Source organism: Leptinotarsa decemlineata, unplaced genomic scaffold, assembly GCF_025532065.1.
Source record: "Leptinotarsa decemlineata unplaced genomic scaffold, Ldec_3_MD MMD2_tig00026282_RagTag_RagTag, whole genome shotgun sequence".
Classification (NCBI taxonomy): domain Eukaryota; kingdom Metazoa; phylum Arthropoda; class Insecta; order Coleoptera; family Chrysomelidae; genus Leptinotarsa; species Leptinotarsa decemlineata.
In genome coordinates, this window is record NW_027412668.1 from 21,009,138 (window position 1) to 21,027,984 (window position 18,847).

General features: G+C 34.2%; 1 protein-coding gene across 3 annotated transcripts in view; it reads right to left on the bottom strand.

Annotated features, from left to right (window-relative positions):
- Window positions 1-4,753: 4,753 nt before the first annotated feature.
- LOC111507069 (juvenile hormone esterase) overlaps window positions 4,754-18,847 on the bottom strand; it is a 40,321-nt gene continuing 26,227 nt past the window's right edge. For 2 of the 3 annotated variants that reach the window (XM_074180025.1, XM_074180026.1), the window contains 4 exons: window positions 17,580-17,758; window positions 12,151-12,304; window positions 5,842-5,980; window positions 4,754-4,975 (listed from right to left, as the gene is read on the bottom strand). In XM_074180025.1, coding sequence (XP_074036126.1) covers window positions 4,795-4,975; window positions 5,842-5,980; window positions 12,151-12,304; window positions 17,580-17,758 — 653 coding nt within the window. In that variant the 3' untranslated portion in view covers window positions 4,754-4,794. Of the gene's footprint in view, window positions 4,976-5,841; window positions 5,981-10,287; window positions 10,454-12,150; window positions 12,305-17,579; window positions 17,759-18,847 lie in introns of those variants that run through there. The other variant, XR_012466763.1, reaches the window with a different exon arrangement.

Consider the following 18,847-nt stretch of genomic DNA (forward strand, 5'->3'; position numbering starts at 1 on the left):
CATATACCTATGATTGGTCACTAGTTATGATCCTTTTTAGCAAATCTGAATCGCCATTGCTAAGCGATGCTAATGCAACGGTTTTTTTAGTCAAAATTCAGCAATTTTGGAACGAACTTCGCTGCTATACGCTTAATGCCCAAAATCTCAAAAAAAGTGCATGGCATAAGCCAACCGACATGTTGACATCCTCAGCAACTCCTCTAATAGAAATTCGACGATTCTCCGTAACAAATTTCCTCACTTCCTCAATATTTCCATCGATTGTCGATGTGCTGGGGCATCCAGGGCGAGCGTCGTTATTCACATATTCTCGACTTTCTGTGAATAGCTTGTAAACATTTTTCTGATTCAGTGTATAATAATCACCGTATATCACTATCAATATTTGAAGTGGTTTTGAATAGTACGGGGAATTCATGAAAACTAACTTTCATTTTATCGTTTTATTTATAGTTGCGCAGGTATAAAGAAAAATTGATATATTGGTTAAGTCTTTCGCGGCCAAGATTTTCTGTGTTACGATCTTCATCAGCGTTTGTAGGACATCGTAGTTTGGAACTGTATCCTAAAGTAAGAAATAAGAAGTAAAGAAATAAGCTCACAAAAAAGGAATAACTGCATATTTATTTGAATTTTTATCCATTTCTGAAGACGGAGGCAGATTTTGGCCTCCGAAACGTAAAAGATAAGTATAATTTCTTAATATTTTTTTGATAGGCAAAATTGTGAAATACGACAAGTTACTGATAAATATAAGATTTTTCTTTGTGAAAAATACTTTGATTTTTACGCAGTAACTTATCGGGGTAAACTAAAAAGTTTGCCCTTCTACACTTGTATAAAGTTCTCCATTATAATTTTTATATTTTTTCAGATTGTGGAAGGTTACCATTACCCAAAAAAAGGTCGATAAAAAACTGATTTTTTCCTCCACAAAAAATGACTTTCGTTGAATATGTATCCTAACGTTTCGACAGCACCAGTGGCTGGCTTCTTCAGAGGTTCATTCATCTTGGTGATTCACCGATGACTGGTGATTTCTAGTTCGTAGGTTGTATTTATGTTGAGTCAGGTAGCCCGCCTTTCTTATTGATGCGTTGCTATTGGCCGAAGTGCTATTACCTGTTGATGACTTGACGTTGCATTGCACTGTTGTCACTTCAATATCTTCAAGTATGGGATTCCAAATCCAGTTAAGCGTAACCGCCTCCTCGTTTCTGTTGTAGTTTTTCATATGTTCATGGAATTCTATGGTTTCCCGTACAAGCCGACTGTGGTATCCATGATCGGGGGCGAGTAGTTTCATATCTTCAAACAGTATCGTGTGATTTCCTTCACTAAGCGCGTATTCCACTACTGCCGATTATTCTATTTTTTTTTAAACAGATCAAATCTACAGTTTCTCCGATGTTCATTCAGCTTTGTACTCATGGATCTTTTGGTGGTACCGATATAAACTTTTCCGCAAGTGCACGGTATACGATATACCCTCGCAGCTGATAGTGGATCTCTTTTGTCTTTCGCAGATCTCAAGCTTTGTTGTATTTTCCTGGTGGGCTTGAACACTGTTTTTATGTTATACTTCCTTAAGATTTTTCCGATTCTGTCTGTCTCCATGGAGAACTTGATGCTAGGGTGTTGAGCATTTATGTGGTCTAGAAATAGGTTTAATATTTTCCTTCCATGTCTCCAGATAACGAAGGTGTCATCCACGTATCGTAGCCAAATGGTTGGTTTGAAATCGAAAACATCGATTGCCATCTTCTCAAATTTCTCCATGTGTTAAGTGTTTTAACAAGTAATAAGTAGGCGAACCCGGTGCACTCACTATGGGTCTCGAATGAACTTCTTTTTTGTGTATCTTCATAAGATCGTAGAGCCTTAGCGGGACGGTTTCTGTTCTTATAATGATCTTCTGAGTGGTTTCCGACAATGATGATGATTTTATGAGACGGTTCGTATTCCGCAACCTTGATTGCGTTGGGTCTCTTTTCAACTTGCGGTAGCCGGACGGGTCAAGAAGTTCTTTTTCGATGTATTCTTCTGTTTTCAAAAGCACCGTGGCATTTCATTTCCATTGTCAGCTGGTAGAATGATGATCTCCTCATCCGAGTTCAGGTTTTTTTTAAGCCACAATTCCTCTTTTTGGTATATTACATTTTGGTGTTTTGGTTAAAAAACCTGAACTCGGATGAGGAGATCATCATTCTACCAGCAAAGGGAAATGCCATGGTGCTTTTGAAAACAGAAGAATACATCGGAATAGTTGAAGAACTTCTTCGCCCGTCCAGCTACCGCAAGCTTAAAAGAGGCCCAACACAATTGAGTTTGCGGAATACGAACCGATTCATAAAATCATCATCATTGTCGTGAACCACTCAAAAGACCATTCCAAGAATAAAAGCCGTCCTGCCAAGGCTCTACAGTCTTCCAAAGATACACAAAAAAGAAGTTCCATTGAGACCCATAGTATTACTTGTCAAAACACCTAGCATCGCTCCTCCAGCCTCATGTTGGAAAAACCACCTCGCACATCAAGTATTTGACAGACAGAAAAATTAGGAATATAACCTTGAGGCAAAATGATATTCTGGTCAGTTTCGACGTTGTGTCCTTGTTCACCAATGTCCCGCTGGAAAATTCTTAGAGAAAGATAGCCAACCTGTTCTCTAGTGATATTGTCTGATTCTTCAAAGCCTGTCTCACGGGAAGTTACTTCCAATGGAGAGGATATTTCTATGAGCAATTAAACGGTATAGCGATGGGAAGTCCACTCAGCCCAGTGATAGCCAACTTCTTCATGGAGAGTTTGAGAAGAAGGCAATCGACGCTTTCTATTTTAAACTAACTAGTCGGCTACGATACGTGGATGACACCATCGTTATTTGAAGACATGAGAGGGACAGATTGAACCTATTTCTAGACCACATAAATGCTCAACACCCTGGCATCAATTTCACCATGGAGACAGATAGAATCGGAAAAATCTCAAGGAAGTATAACATAAAAACAGTGTTCAAGCCCACCAGGAAGATACAACAAAGCTTGAGATCTGCGAAAGACAAAAGAGATCCACCATCAGCTGCGAGGGTATATCGTATACCGTGCACCTGCGGAAAAGTTTATATCGGTACCACCAAAAGATCTATGAGTACAAAGCTCAATGAACATCAGAGAAACTGTAGATTAGATCAAATAGAATAATCGGCAGTAGTGGAACACGCGCTTAGTGCCTGCCGATATAAAGGAGATGTCTCCCAGCGACCTATCCACCTTCCTGGAAAGGACAGGATACAGATACAGATAGATCGAATAGAAAAATCGGCAGTAGCGGAACACGCGCTTAGTGAAGGAAATCACACGATACTGGATACCACCGTCGGCTTGTACGGGAAACCATAGAAATACATAAACATTTGGAAAACTACAACAGAAAAGAGAGGGTCGTTACGCTTAACTGGATTTGGAATCCCATACTGAAAGATGCTGAAGTGGCAACAGTACAATGCAACGTCACGTCATCAACAGGTAATAGCACTTCGGCCAATAGCAACGCATCAACAAGAAAGGCGGGCTACCTGAGTCAACATAAATACAACCTAAGAACTAGAAATCACCAGTCATCTGTGAACCATCAAGATGAATAAATCTCTGAAGAAGCCAGTCACTCGTGCTGGCGAAACGTTAAGATACAGTTCCAAACTACGACGGCCTACAAACCCGAATGAAGATCGTAACTTCACCAGCAGCAAAAGTATAATAGTCAGGACTGTTTTAGAACTATGAATCTTTGAACTCATTAGACAACTTGAGGGAGCTTTCTCCGTCATTAAACCATTCCTTCTCAACATTTTCAATCAAATTCGCTATATAAGGTTTTCCTATTGGTTTATTTATCGAACATTCTCCAGTGAGGCATACGAAATGGTGGAACAAGGGAAAAGTCAGATATTTGTGCCACATTGAACTACTATCTACCAGAAGTTTGAGATGGAGGAGTGAAATTATCAAAAAATGTTTCGAGTAAATCTAGCAGATAAAAATACATAGCACATATAAATATTCTCCAGTAAACAGGGTATCAAGTGAATGCGTGGAATATAAAAGTTGTTTTTTAATAATATTTATTCATTTCCATATTCGTATTCCATCAATTGAATAATTTTTTATTATCAAGATGTTTTTGAAGTTTCCTCATTACCAAATGATAATTTGATCAAAAACTTTTTTTCTGATACTGAGTGAATCAAAATTCGAAAAACATTCTTCTTATATTTCATTTTAAATTATTTCCCCATAAGAAACTCCTTTAAAAACATGAAATTATACGAGTATGAAATCACTTTTCCGGTTGTTCCACCGTTATGTATTTTTTTCTAAGGTCGACGTTTCGCCATCATCTCAGATGGCATCATCAAGACTTGTTATCGCTTGTTCTTCGGGAGACGTACTTCACGTTATTACGTCCCATGCATGGTTTGCTACTTTTTTCACAGTTTTCTGAAGAAATCTGAATATGAAAAGCAATACTTCGTTGAAAAAACTCAACTTTGAACACCACGCTTCTACTGGGAACCCTGTTTATTGATGAATAATTCAAGAAACACCAATTCACTGAAATTTGAATATGAACAGTTGTTTGATAACTTCATTTCTTCAGCTCAAAACTCATGTATCACTTTATCAGAAAAATATGTAGATACTTTGTAATTTTTTCATCATTGTTATTTATTGAAAAAAAAAGTTGAAATAATTACTTCATTTTTATTCAATTTATATATGATTTGTACATCATTTGTGTCCTGTGTACAATCGTAAAGGATACAGATTTTCCCAAAATTCGATTCGTTTTTCGTACAACTTTTCCTTGATGGTCAGCTTGTTGCCAATATCCAAATACTTTTGAGACTCCAGTGTAAAACGTTCCCATTTCACTTCATCCAGTTTCTCATTCACATGTGGGATTGGATTACTATAACAAATGATTATTTATAGTTCTTCATACACAATGGTTTTTTTAATGTTATCTTTTCCTTTCATTTTTAAACAGGTCAATTCAGATAATTATTGTTTGAAGTAATGAAACTGATGCATGAATATTATAGTTCAAAGTAAAATCGACATTCCGGAAAGTAAATTAAACAGAAGTGAGATTCTTGTAACACATCGTTTTGAAACTCCTGTTGAATCGAATATATGTTATTGGTGTTTTTGAACAATGTTTGTTATACAAGTTCAGAACAACAATACGTGTTGAATACATAATATTGATGAAACGTACATACGGCAATAACAAATTATGTAAAAACGTGATCATCCAGCAAATTAAGTATTACAGATATTCAGGCAGTACAGATGACAATATTCTTCAACTGAGTAGAAGTTCTTTTTTACCTACAGTTATTTAACAGCTAATTCAAATTCAAATGACTTGAGATTTTTGTAGCTTTCAGGTGATTGAGATAATAGTATACTTGGATGACATATTCCCAATCGATTTCTTGAGTTTGTAAGTTAGTTGTCACCCATAGTTTGGTAGTTTGTGGTGTTTTGTTCCGAGTTATTACCTGTCATCTAATGTACATTATTGTCTATAATTTTTTGTAAAATGTGCTTTAATAAAATTTAATCAACCGACTACGTTATTGAATTGTATAAACTCGTATGAAATTCATCCTTAGTATAAAAAATGTTCTGTGTTTCTTACTATACAAAAATAGTTTTAGATTCAATGGCTACACAATTCTGATAGATATACAAAAATTTCCTCAAACTGTACTAAATTTATTGTTCGAAATTTATAGTAATTTAACAAAAAATATTGTAAGTATTCCTTACCCAGTTCTAGCAAAGTTAGCAAATATTGTTGTCAGTTTATCAATCATATCAACTTCAGGCTTCGGTGAATTTTTCTTGAATAATGGAAAATTAATTGAATCGTAGAATAAGTAGCTCAAATCATCTCCATGAACAACTCCTGAAACCATTCAATATGTTAAATGATTGTCACTAGATCTAAGGTCTGGTCAATATATAATAACGTATATATTATAATGTATAAAAATTATTCATACATATAGATACATATTCAAAATGATTGATTTCATACCCTCATACATAAAATCTATGAAGCTTGTCTCCATGGGGATTATTTAAAAATGTTCCATTTTGAACGATGGAATTCAGTGAAATAATATATTATGTGTGTGCATAAGTTTTTATGTCACATGTTTCTTTTCACTTCCTTTTCGTTCGCCGATTTTTTTGGTAACTATTGGTATAAATGAACATTGGGATGATATAAATGTAGAACTGGATCCTCTGGCGTAGATTCAATCCGAAACAAGATCTGCTCCCAAAAACAAACACTGCAATACTCTTTTTAACCCACATTTTATCAGCCAAGTTGGCGTCTTCAGAATATCAAGTCTTCTTCTCCTAAATGGTTGCTTTGGATTGAAAGACAAAATCACTATACCTCACTCACTTGAAATCTGAGCGATGCAGCTTTTCTGTCTTTCCACTTTCCATTGCAATCCAATGTGAGACAAAAATAATGATGAATCAAAGTTCAAGAGAGAAAAAAAGGTTCCAAGACAGAGTTAGGTATTCGAAAGAGTCCACTATTGGAGAGCTAGAGATTCTCAGTAACTGGTTAATGAAAATTGCCAGGTATCAGAAAAAACCAGCAAAGATATTTGTAACGATTTCAAACAGATATACCAAATGTTCTGGACCTCACAAAAATACAAGACAGGGCAGCACCTGACATCGACGTTGAACCAAGATTTATCGTTAATAAACCTCTTCATTAAGAAAGAAAAATATGCATATACGCCTGGTAAAATAACGTTACTGATTTCAAAAGTGCACGTTTATAGTTTTTATAGTGACGTCTAGCTAGGGAAATTTCTAAAATAATCTCAAGACCATTGAAGCCCCGAGTCCGGTTGAGATACGTGGATGACACCTTCACAATATGAAACGATGGGAATGCAGAACTAGACATCTTACTGAAGCACATCAACAACGTAAGTCCTTCCCTCACTTCCACTATGGAGAAGGAAATCTACAACGAATTGTCATTCTTAGACATATTGGTGAAGAGGACCGACACTAAATGGGAAACATCTGTATACCGTAAACCCACTCACATGGGACAGTATCTGAACCAAGAAGCCATATACCATCAATCGACTGAGAGAAGAATTATCCTAGGAAACCGTGCTTTCCGACTCTGTACTACAAAGGAAAGGCTCGAAAAGAAACTAGGCATCATAAAAATGACCTTCAACGATATGGTTACTCCAGAGTGATGGTGGAACAGACTTCAACTAGAAGACAGCAAGAGCCTCACAAGGAAGAGAAGCCGTCACATCAGAACCTGTTGCAGATCTGGAAACACTATCCGTAGCAGCATCACGGAAACCGGGCCACCAAACGCGGACTGCAATTCTCAGAATTGCATTTGCCGAGAATCCTGCGATTGCGGGAAATCATACATCGATGAAACTAAGAGGCCATTGGAAGTTCGCATTTTCGAGCACAAGAAACACACACAGCGAGGAGAAATCAGGAAATCCGGAATAGCAGAGCATGTTTGGACTCATCAACATAACATCAAGTGGTCTCAAGCTGAAATCATCCACGAGGAGGAACACTGGTTTGTGAGAAAATTCAAAGAAGCCACAATGTTTTCTCCAACAACACATTTAGCCAAGCTAGCGTAGAGATACACAACATATGGAAACCTTTGATCAAGCGGAACACGACCAACTCCCGCCAAACGGTCAGCTCTTGCTGAAACCGATGAAGCGGAGAGAGGGAAGAGGGGATTGGTGAAAGCACTCGAATGACCTATAAATAAATAGTCAGATCTCTGAGGAATAAGTCTAATTATCACCCAAAGACGATTGTGTATACCAATAATCGAAACGTCGTGGAGTAACTTGGTATGAAATCTTTTGATTTTTAATTTTCATTTCATGCTAATAATTTTTTTTTAATTTTTATCTCGTGTTAATAGTTCATTTTTTTATTATTATTTCATTTTTTTTGCTCATTATAATCGCTAATTCATATAATCGCTAATTATCAGCTAATCTTTTTAATTTTCTACAGATTCTTTCAGGTATTTCAAATCAATTTATATCATATTAGACAATGGAAGTCCGAAATGATGAAATGCAGCACGAAACATTATCGACCACCTTCAAACAAACGTAATCTCAAGGTCTTCAAATATGTAGTGTAGTGGAAACCTATTCTAATATGTGTGATTGATGACTTGTTTACTTTATGATAATTAATGATCACTTGAATGAAATTAATGAATGAAATAATAAAATAAAATAAAATGAATAATAAAAGCGAGTTTTATACTTGATAATGCGGGATCAAAGTCTCAAATTAATTTTAGAATGTATCCTTATGTAATAGTCAGGTAAATCTAATAAATAAAATATTATTTTAACAAGCTATGAGTATAGTATAGTATTAGGTATTGGTCCACCATCGTTATTCATAATATTATTATGTTTACTTATTTCTATACTCTCATAGGCATCTAGATGCCTGTTGTTGCTAACTTGTCCAAAATCTTAATGAACTGAAGTTTATGTTATAGTTTTATTGCAAAATATGATGGGCGACTGCTGATTTTTCAGCGATGCAAAATTATATGGACAGACACAAAGATCTATTAAAATAAGATATATAGAACACTTAGCACACTCAAAATATGGAAGACCTGAGAATCAGCAGTCGCTCATCATATTTTGCAACAAAACCATTCCATAAACTTCAGTTCATTAAGATTAGTTAGACAAGTCAACAACAACAGGCATCTAGATGCCTATGAGAGTGTATAAATAAGTGAAAATTATTCATTATGAATAACGATAGTGAACAAATACCTAATAGTATATTATACAGAGTGTTAATTAAGTATGTACCATAAATTCAACAGACGATTCTTTAGGTAATTTTAAGACGAAATGTTTATATAAACATGGGTCCGCAAATCCTTCGTTCTCAAGATACAGGGTGTTGAAATGGAAATAAAAAAAAGTTATTCGTAAATATCTTGAATATTCTTCACCTAATTTCATTGTAATTTGGCAATGGTATTTATAACATTAAGGAGCTAATTCAGCTCGAACGTAATTCAATTTATTAACTCCAGTGGCGTCTCGAGCGGGATTTGAACGAATATTTTTGACTTAAGAATGTACGCCACTGACTTTTGTGCAATTTTTATTATTTTTTTGGATCAAGCAATCAGAAATACAACTTTTCTGTCTCTTGAATAACAACAAATATTAAATAACATTAACATCTAGACTTCTAGACTAACGAATTGCACTAAATTAAGTGTTGGAAATGGCCTCCTTCGGCTTCAATACAACCATCTAGCCGTCACATCATTGAATTTCGCACTCTTCTGAAAATACCATAACACAAGGGTTGCCTTGGAAAACGATTGCAGCATTTAATAAACAACTTGACAGTTGTTGTCCACTTTATAGGCTTTCGATTTATAATTGTTATAAAAAGTGTGTTCAGTGGTTATTTTTCGAACCATTTTTGTAAAACATAGTTCAATTTACTAACAGTGAAATGGCAGATATGCATTTCTGTTATGGAATGGCTCACGAAACTCGAATGCTACAAGACGCATTTACCATGAAAGATTTCCTCAGCGTGTAGTGCCTAATAGAAGAACTTTTGTACGTCTTCATGCACAACTTTCTGAAACAGGCAGCTTTAAAAGATCGACGGTTGTCATTGGAAGGCCTGCAACGGTACGAACAGTTCAAATTGAAGAAGCTGTTTTAAATGAGATTGAAGTAAATCCTCATACCAGTACTCGGAAAATAGCTGAAGGACTGAATATTACCCATGTCACAGTGTGGCAGATTTTAAGAGCCCAGCAGCTATATCCCTATCACATGCAACGTGTGCAAGCTCTATTGCCCAGAGATTTGCCTGTAAGACCAGCTTTTTGTAATTGGTTACGCGGTGAAATAAGAAGAAATCTAGGTTTTCTAAGTGGAATATTGTTTACAGATGAAGCTTGTTATTCTCACAATTTAATTATTAACTTCCACAACAATCACATTTGGGCCTGAAACAATCCACACGCCTTGATAGAAAATAATTTTCAGGAACAGTTTTCTTTTAATATTTGGGTTGGAATTGTCGGTGACCATCTCATTGAGCCTCACTTCCTTCCACCTAAACTTAATTGAAAAGAATACCAAAGGTTTTTAGAATGTGTTTCACCTGGACTTTTCGAAGAAATTCCAGTCATGGGAAAGATTCCGTATGTGGTACATACACGATGGTGCTCCACCACACTTTTGTGTAGTAGCACGGCAATTTTTGGATGAAAATTACCATACTCGCTAAATTGGGAGAGCAGGCCCACACCCATGGCCACCTCGCTCGCCTGAAATGAATCCTTCAGATTATTTTCTCTGGGGACACCTTAAAGCGTTAAAGCGTTGGTATACAAAACCGCTATTCAAAGTGAAGAGGATTTACGGAATAAAATCATTAATTCATGTCACATAATAAAAAATACGCCAGGTATTTTCAGAAGAGTGCGAAATTCAATGATGCGACGGTTAGACGGTTGTATTGAAGCCGAAGCAGGCAATTTCCAACACTTAATTTAGTGCAATTCGTTAGTCTAGATGTTAATGTTATTTAATATTTGTTGTTATTGTAACATAATTAGTAATGAAAAATTGTAAAAATAATGATTTCCAACATTTAATTCCCCATATTATTCCTTGTGAGGTCCTGGGATATGCAATTAGGTCGACTTTTTTTTCTTAAAAACTAAGCAAGATACGAAAAAAATTCAAGAGCCAAAAAAGTATTTTTAATTGCTCAATCCAAAGAAATAATGAAAATTGCACGAAAGTCAGTGGCGTACATTTTTAAGTCAGAAATATTCGTTCAAATCCCGCTCGAGACGCCACTGGACTTATTAAATTGAATCACGTTCGGGCTAAATTAGCTCTTCGATGTTATAAATATCATTGCCAAATTACAACAGAATTAGGTCACGGATTTTTAAGATATTTACGAATAACTTTTTTTTATTTTTATTTCAACACCCTGTATCTTGAGAACGAAGGATTTGCGTACCCATGTTTATATGAACATTTCGTCTTAAAATTACCTAAAGAATCGTCTGTTGAATTTATGGTACATACTTAATTAACACCCTGTATAGCTTGTTAAAATAATATTTTATTTATTAGATTTACCAGACTGATACAGAAGGACACATGGTAAAATTAATTTAATAGTAGTAGATAAGGCAATATTGTGAAATTAATTTTATATAGCTTATAATATTTCAATTATCAGATTTACCTGACTATTATACAAGGACACATTGTAAAATTAATTAAAGACACTCAGGTACCTAGAACAGGTATATATGGTATAAATAAGGATAGCTTTGTAAGTATGGTAAGTTTGATGTTCCTCTTGAAGATGATCACTTGGTGATCGAAACACGTGTCAAGGTGTTAAAATAACGGTTTGGTGATGGGAAAAGAACTCAAGTAATATTTATTACTACACCAAAGGTTCCAAACAGTGCATCACAAGTATTGGTTGAACAAAAATTAACCAAAAATCTATCTTATGTCTCACATGTACTGGTTATCCCTATTGAGGGGATAGTTGATAGTTGCTTAGAGGAGAATAGTCCATCAGACAACTTTAACTTCGCATGAACAATATCGATTTTGAATTGACATATCTGCTAATATATATTTTATTCAAGTGATACCATGATGATCCAAGGATTTGAAAAAGTGAACACTGAAGTAGCTAACGAAATATTATATAAATGAAATATCACTCTCAGTTCAAAATTAGTTCTTTCATTAAGTTCAAATATTTTTTGTGAAATATGAGTCGAAATGTACAAATATGAAGTGTTACCGAAAAGTTGAATACATCTTTTCGTCCGAATTTTGGTCATATGCAGTAACTTCGTTAGACAAATGAAGTACCTATACATTTTACCAAACTGTCAGGAATATCAACTAAGCATCCAAGATAATTCTAATCCAGATTACTCATCAGTGAATATGTTCACAATCTGAAATAAGTAGTTCTTACCCCAAGGAATGGTGTTATTGGTTCCAGGGAGATAAAAATAACTGTATCTTCCTTGAAAATTGAAACAGTAGTAGTACACAGGTTTGTCCCCATATCGTGCCACTAATTTTGCTCCCCTGTTGACCTGGAAAGTCACTAACGTATCCGTGAATGCCTGGAAATGAAAAACGTGGAACTTCAATTTTCTTCAGAATCTGAATTTTAACATTATAAATGGGAATGAATGGGCTTCAAATTGATTCTACAGAATTGTTTTTGTTGTTGAAAACAGTTTCAGATTATTCATTCAGAAACTCTCCTTTCCACCCTTTATGTACTTTTTGATGATTTCTCGTATTGATATAAATATTGAAGATTAAAAATAACTTGAAATAGTATTTCACAAAGATGTCGCACGTATTTTCAGAACCACTGTATCATTATTCATGATGAGGCAATAGGCCTTTTCATCACAAATTTTTTGTGCGCATGCGTCAGTATCAGCCATCTTTTTCATACTGTTTTTTGTAAACAACCATGTTAGAAAGCTCGCAACTCATGTTTGAAAAATTAAAATATGAATTGAAGTTTATTGATTGTAAAAAAAAGTGAAAAAAAAGTAGTAAGTCAAAATAATCAGAACAAATTTTTTATACTCCATTATAATTATGTTATCCGTACGAAAAGGAACAACAAAACGGTGTTGTTATGGAGTATGTAAAAGTGATACACAACACATACTATTTTATAAATTTTTCAAAGCCTTGTCTTGAATATCGCAAAAAAAAATCAAATCATCAAGCAAATTACATATTGAAGCATGTGCAAAATGTGCGAAATGTGAATTATGGGTGAAAAAATGTGGCTGGAGTGACCGAGGCTTTAAATCATTGATGATGTTAAGTACCCAAGGATACTTATATTTGCTCACTACATTTCATTGGAGAAAGTGGTCCAACTGAACAAAACCCTGATCCTTTAAGCTATCAGGAATTTCAACATACGTACATTATTCCTTATTGCATTTCTGACTGTAAATTTCATATATATATATAATGTTGTATTAAATATTTCCTTCTAATAAAAATTACTAAACATATTGAATTCAATATTTACATATTTGTCCAATTAATAATGATATATTAATAGGGGAGCCCAAGTGGGGATTTCGGGATTTAGTAAAGCGCAGCAGATTTATATACAGGGGGATACCTTGTACCCGGTTAAGTACCTCCACCAAATATGAGCCCCATATATAGGGCCGCCTGTGAGGGATGAAGGATCTGATTAGTAAAAAAAAATTGATCATCAGAAATTCTCGAACGCGTCAGTTTAAAAATTTTAGAGCCTATATATTGTATACGTTTGAGAATGTCCTTATATATTGTATAAGTTTGAAAATGTCCTTATAGGACGAAACTGCAGTAACGTTAGTTACTGTAGTTTTATAATCAATCAATTGATTATAAAAAATTAAATTTTTTTGAGCATTTTTTTAAAATTATTTTCTTATAAATACAAGGATTCTACTTTAAAAACATACACTTATTTATTTGCATGCTATTTCCTGAGCTTTTCAATTAATTAAGTTCAATGAATAGAAAAAACATTTAAAAATATTGTTTTTGTCAGATTAAGCAAATCCCTCTAGATTTCTAGATAATCGTCAGATTATGAGACAGCACGTCCAAAACATAAAGATGAACCATATATATTTCAATCTGACGTGCTTGAGTATTTCAAAATGGCGATTTTTTTTTGCACATTATAATAATGGAAGCGAGTTTGCGTCAGATCGAAATCGTCAGATTATTGAATGAGAGCTTTTTTGTTGTTGCACTTAACACACGCTTAGAAAATCTGACGCACTCGATTAAATTTTTTTTCTTTTCACCTTCAACCCTTACGTACAACCACCTAAATCTTGCAAACGATCAGATCAACATACCAACATTATTGAAAATACGAAGGACATTGATGCTATCAATATCTGACGCTCTCGAGTATGTCCATGCAACAGTATTTTTTTACATTTTAAAAAATCTATAGCCGCCTTCCCCACCGATGAAAAAGTATATATTATATAACATTTTTTTCTTCTTATCATCCAAGCTTTGCAACCTAATATGTCTCAATGACGCTCGAGTAAATCCCCATTTTGCATCGTGGGCTCCCCTGCTGTATGTACAGCCTCAAACTATCAATGGCTTGATTTATTTATTAGTTCCATAAGTACTACTCTTGTCAACTGAAATATATTTTCAATTACATCAAATTAACTGACATTATTAACAAGAATAAAACTGTAAATCTTATTTTTTTTATATGTTTTCAGAAAGTAAACAAATGCTGATACCTAACCTCTCAATCAGCTCACTTTTTTTCCTTTTTGCAGACACCCATGACGTTTTAACCACCTTTTTAATTGTTCACAATTATGAGCCTCAACTGAATTATAAACAAGTGAAACACCTTCAATGGTTTTTTCCAATTCATTTGTTTGTAGAGATAATATTCCTCGCCCAGCCATTGTTGATTAAAACAGTAATAATGTTTTGAATTACCGCCGTTTCAATATGACAGCTACGCTTGCGCTCGTCTTATGATGAGAAGGCCTATAGATATCCAGCACATCAATGCCATTTAATTTTTTTTTTTGGTGAATCGTATGTCTATTGGTGGTTCTTTTAATTTCGACTTGAAAAAGCACGGAAAAATAGTGGAAAACCTTCACACCCAACATTAAAAAATGTTTTTATAAAAATATTTGTAAATCAATTCATATCTAGTTCAATTACCAATTTTCATGCTTTCAATATTGTGCTATTGATATTGTTGATACTGTTTTTTGACTACATTACATACGAAGTAAGATTTGTAGTAACTATGTATTATATAAATTCATATACCACTAAAACATTCAAAATGGTTATCTCACAAAATAATTGAATAGTAATTAATATAATGTATGGAATATTATAACACATACAAGTACAGGGAGAGTCAACAAGATTCCTTCGGTCCATTGCTATCAGGAAAAACAATTTTTCGAATTGCTCAATTATTTTTCAGTCATATCGATAAATACTATCCTTCAAAATAATTATTTTAAAATTAAATGAAACATTTAGTATGCATCATCCGATTCCATATTTTTTTGCTCTCTAAGGAATTTTTGTTTTTGAATTTCCATTGTGACATTGCCAAGTTATTCAAGAAAAACCTATTTTGCAGAGAATATTTTTATATTTCACCACCCGCATGTCTACAGCAATTTAGTGGATTATTTTTAGGAATAGTTAGTCAACATCACTAGATTTCAGAAATCTCAACTTTTGGAAACAATATACAGTGTGCTCGGTAAATGGGCTCATTTAACAATTTTTTTTTATTTCATAATTTGAAGTTTATGTTTCAAATAGTACATCTGCAAAAAATCTGAATTTTCACTCTTTATCTTCCCCCTCAAATCAATTGTTGAATGTAGTGTTCACCGAAACGGGGCGTGGTCAAGCTTGACGTCACATCAGTCGACTCGGCTACAAGGGAGTGTTGGCGGATAATCAAAATACGTGTGCTAAACCTGAAAGCAAGTTGTGTGTTGTTTACGCAGTGTGTCAACTGCGTGAATATGAATAATTATAAAAAATAACGTTACAAGTATTGCATCGTTCCTAAATGCAAGAATTCTTCGGTAACTGCACCAGACAAAATTTTTGTTTCACTGTTACGAAAGATATGGCAGCGCGCTATGCGAAGGGCCGACTTTGTATCTGCCAAGGGGACGCATTTTTGTTGCGAAGATCATTTTAATGTAGGTAAGTATGAATGATAATGATTAATAAAAATAATTATAGTTTACTCTGAGCATTATTTTGAGTTTAAGGTTGAAACAGACTTAGAAAATTACATGTATATCAAAACTATGAAAGTGGGAAAAATTATATTGAAACCAGGCGTAATTCCGCATATATTTGATTGCCAGATTGATAGAGCGACGGCCCATACATCTAAAGCTCCACCGTTTGTTCAAAAGAAGGAAAAACAAATTTTGTTGAATACTTGTAATGAAGATATAGCTGAAAATCAAATCATGTCTGATGAAGCGGGTACACAGGAAAATACCTTTGATGTTGGAATTCAAGATAATAAACAGGTTTTTCGAAGATCAAAAGCTAAACAGACCGTAAATATTATAGGTATACCATCGAAAAAGAAATCGTTCTAAAGAAATAGAAAATACAGAAAGTATTGGAGAAAATTACTACTGAGTTCCTCCGAGGACAGTGAGAGTTTGAGTACACCAAACATGACTTCTGTTGATACATTATCAGATTTTACTTTGTCTGGAATATTAGTTGGAAACTGGAATTCGAAAAACAATAATGAGCGAAGATCTATTTACGTCATAGAGAAAAATCCTAATTTATGTCTTAGAATCCCAAGGTACTCTTTATTTATTATAGAACTTTCGTCTCAAAAGTGCCAGTAATCCAGAATTGATATATACATTACTTTGAAGAAAATCAAATCGAATTGACGAAAGCAGCGATTCATAATCTCCAACTACAGGCCCGGTTGCCACCGCTCGAAGCTCGTTTGCCTGGTGTGACGTCACGATGTACCGCGGGCGATCTCACATTTTCAATTCCTCTTGCCCAGTTGTTGATTGAGATATAAATCGGAAAATATTGTGGGATACTTGAGAAATGATTTATTTTCATAATATTCAATAAAAAAATAAATTAGTCTGAACGAGCACATTAAATAACAAATTTGGAGCATATTTTGATTTCTAACCTTGTTCAACTTTCCAGCCAGTATTTTGTGAATATCAAATATTTCCGAAATTTCAGATTTTATAGATTAACTCCGTTGATGTGATTTAAAGAACTCAATTTGATTAGATTTGGTTACACAGTCGACCAGATCACATACCAGTTATTTTATTGACTGTGTAGCGCCCATCTTAGATCTGTATAGAAAAAAATATATTTGATTGCTGAAATTTTAGATTACTGAAAAAAATTTTTTGAATGAAACCCATAGTGCATACCGACAAAAAGCTGCCGCATTGTGCCTCTCTTTTGAATAGATTCATTATAATTTTCGTACTACCTGTACTCACTTTTTAATACATAGCGGAAAACTTTCTATAAAATATTGTTCAAGTTATTGTTCTGCAATCGAAAAAAATAGTTTTACAAAGTTTCACCGGAAACAATTTTGTTAACTTTTCTTTGATTCAATTTTTTTCTCAAATTTCATTGAACCAGTCATTGAAGCAATCCACACCAAATGACAATGTAAAGATTCAACCAGTTTGGATGTGACGAAGTATCGATCAATTCGTTGATCAAACATTTTATGTCCGTAACTTCGGTATTTTTAAAATGACTTTTTCAATATTTTTTTTATAAATTCAACAAAAACATATTTTTGATACTTACTTCAGCTAAATTGTTGACCTGAGATTTATCCACAGGCCGGTCATGAAAGTAAAATCTTTTAATAGCCTTGGTGACGTTTCTGGATTGCCTACTGTTCCTTTCATAAGTGAAAATGATCGGAGCCACGTTTTCGAAATTGTCATTCAATTCTTGCGTTAATGTGGCATTGTCGACGATTTCTGAAAATTTCGTTATTAACTTTAAAAAAATGTGAACCTTTGTAATATCATTGAAACTGCAATATTTTCAATAATTTGATGGATGTAGCCATTACTACGTGGTAAGATTTTATTATAAAAATTGAAAATTGAAACTTTCTATGTTTCGAAATACTTGTATTCGTAACTAACGTTATTGAAAATTCGTCCTACAAGGAAATTTTCAACCGAATAAACTGAAATAATCAACGATGTACACACTTATATACCCATACTCTCTCCATCTAAGCAAAAGAGTCCTCTGAAACATCATCATGCATAGTGCACGTGATCTTCCAGACAAGACTGCTTGTACAGAGTCGCAATGAGGAAGGAAAAAAATTTTTTTTTTTTTAATAAAATGCGGCTGGGTATAGAGTTTTTTTATGTGAAGTGTAGTGACACAAACCAGCAGTTTCTTCAGCCGTATCAGTACTTGACATTTTTGAAATATTGAACTTTAAAATATCGTATATCCACACACAACAGGCGTTTAAATGTAACTCACCACACCGACCCTGTAGCGATACACCTGAATGAATTCCACCAGCCGATTGCAGTTGAATCTGATTGGCCAGCGTAAGGAGGCTTGTTTATTTCACCCAAAAGATGCTTTGATCACGCATCTATCATTGTTTGGGTTACTTTGTTTGTTGGATGGACAGAGTTCATACAACTACTGTCGATAATAACAAACAGTACTCGATTACTTCATTAAACAAAATCTAGGTAATAAAGTCAATGAGGACCGTCTGCAATAACAGACGATCCTTAATGACTTTATTGAATAAAACTTAGGTAATAAAGTCGTTAAGGACCGTCTGTTATTACCGATAGTGGTTGTATAGGTATACATATAAGGTTGTACATTGTTATTCATTTCAGTTTATCGTATTCGCTTGAAAATGTCCTCGTAGGACGAAACTGCAGTTACGTTAGTTAGAAATACAAGTGGTATAATAACAGGAATTTCATAGATAACTACATGTGAGCATGTTTGTATGTGAACAGTAATGAAGTAAAAACGGACCACCCTGAATAAGTCATATGACTAAATTGAAAGGGTTATAT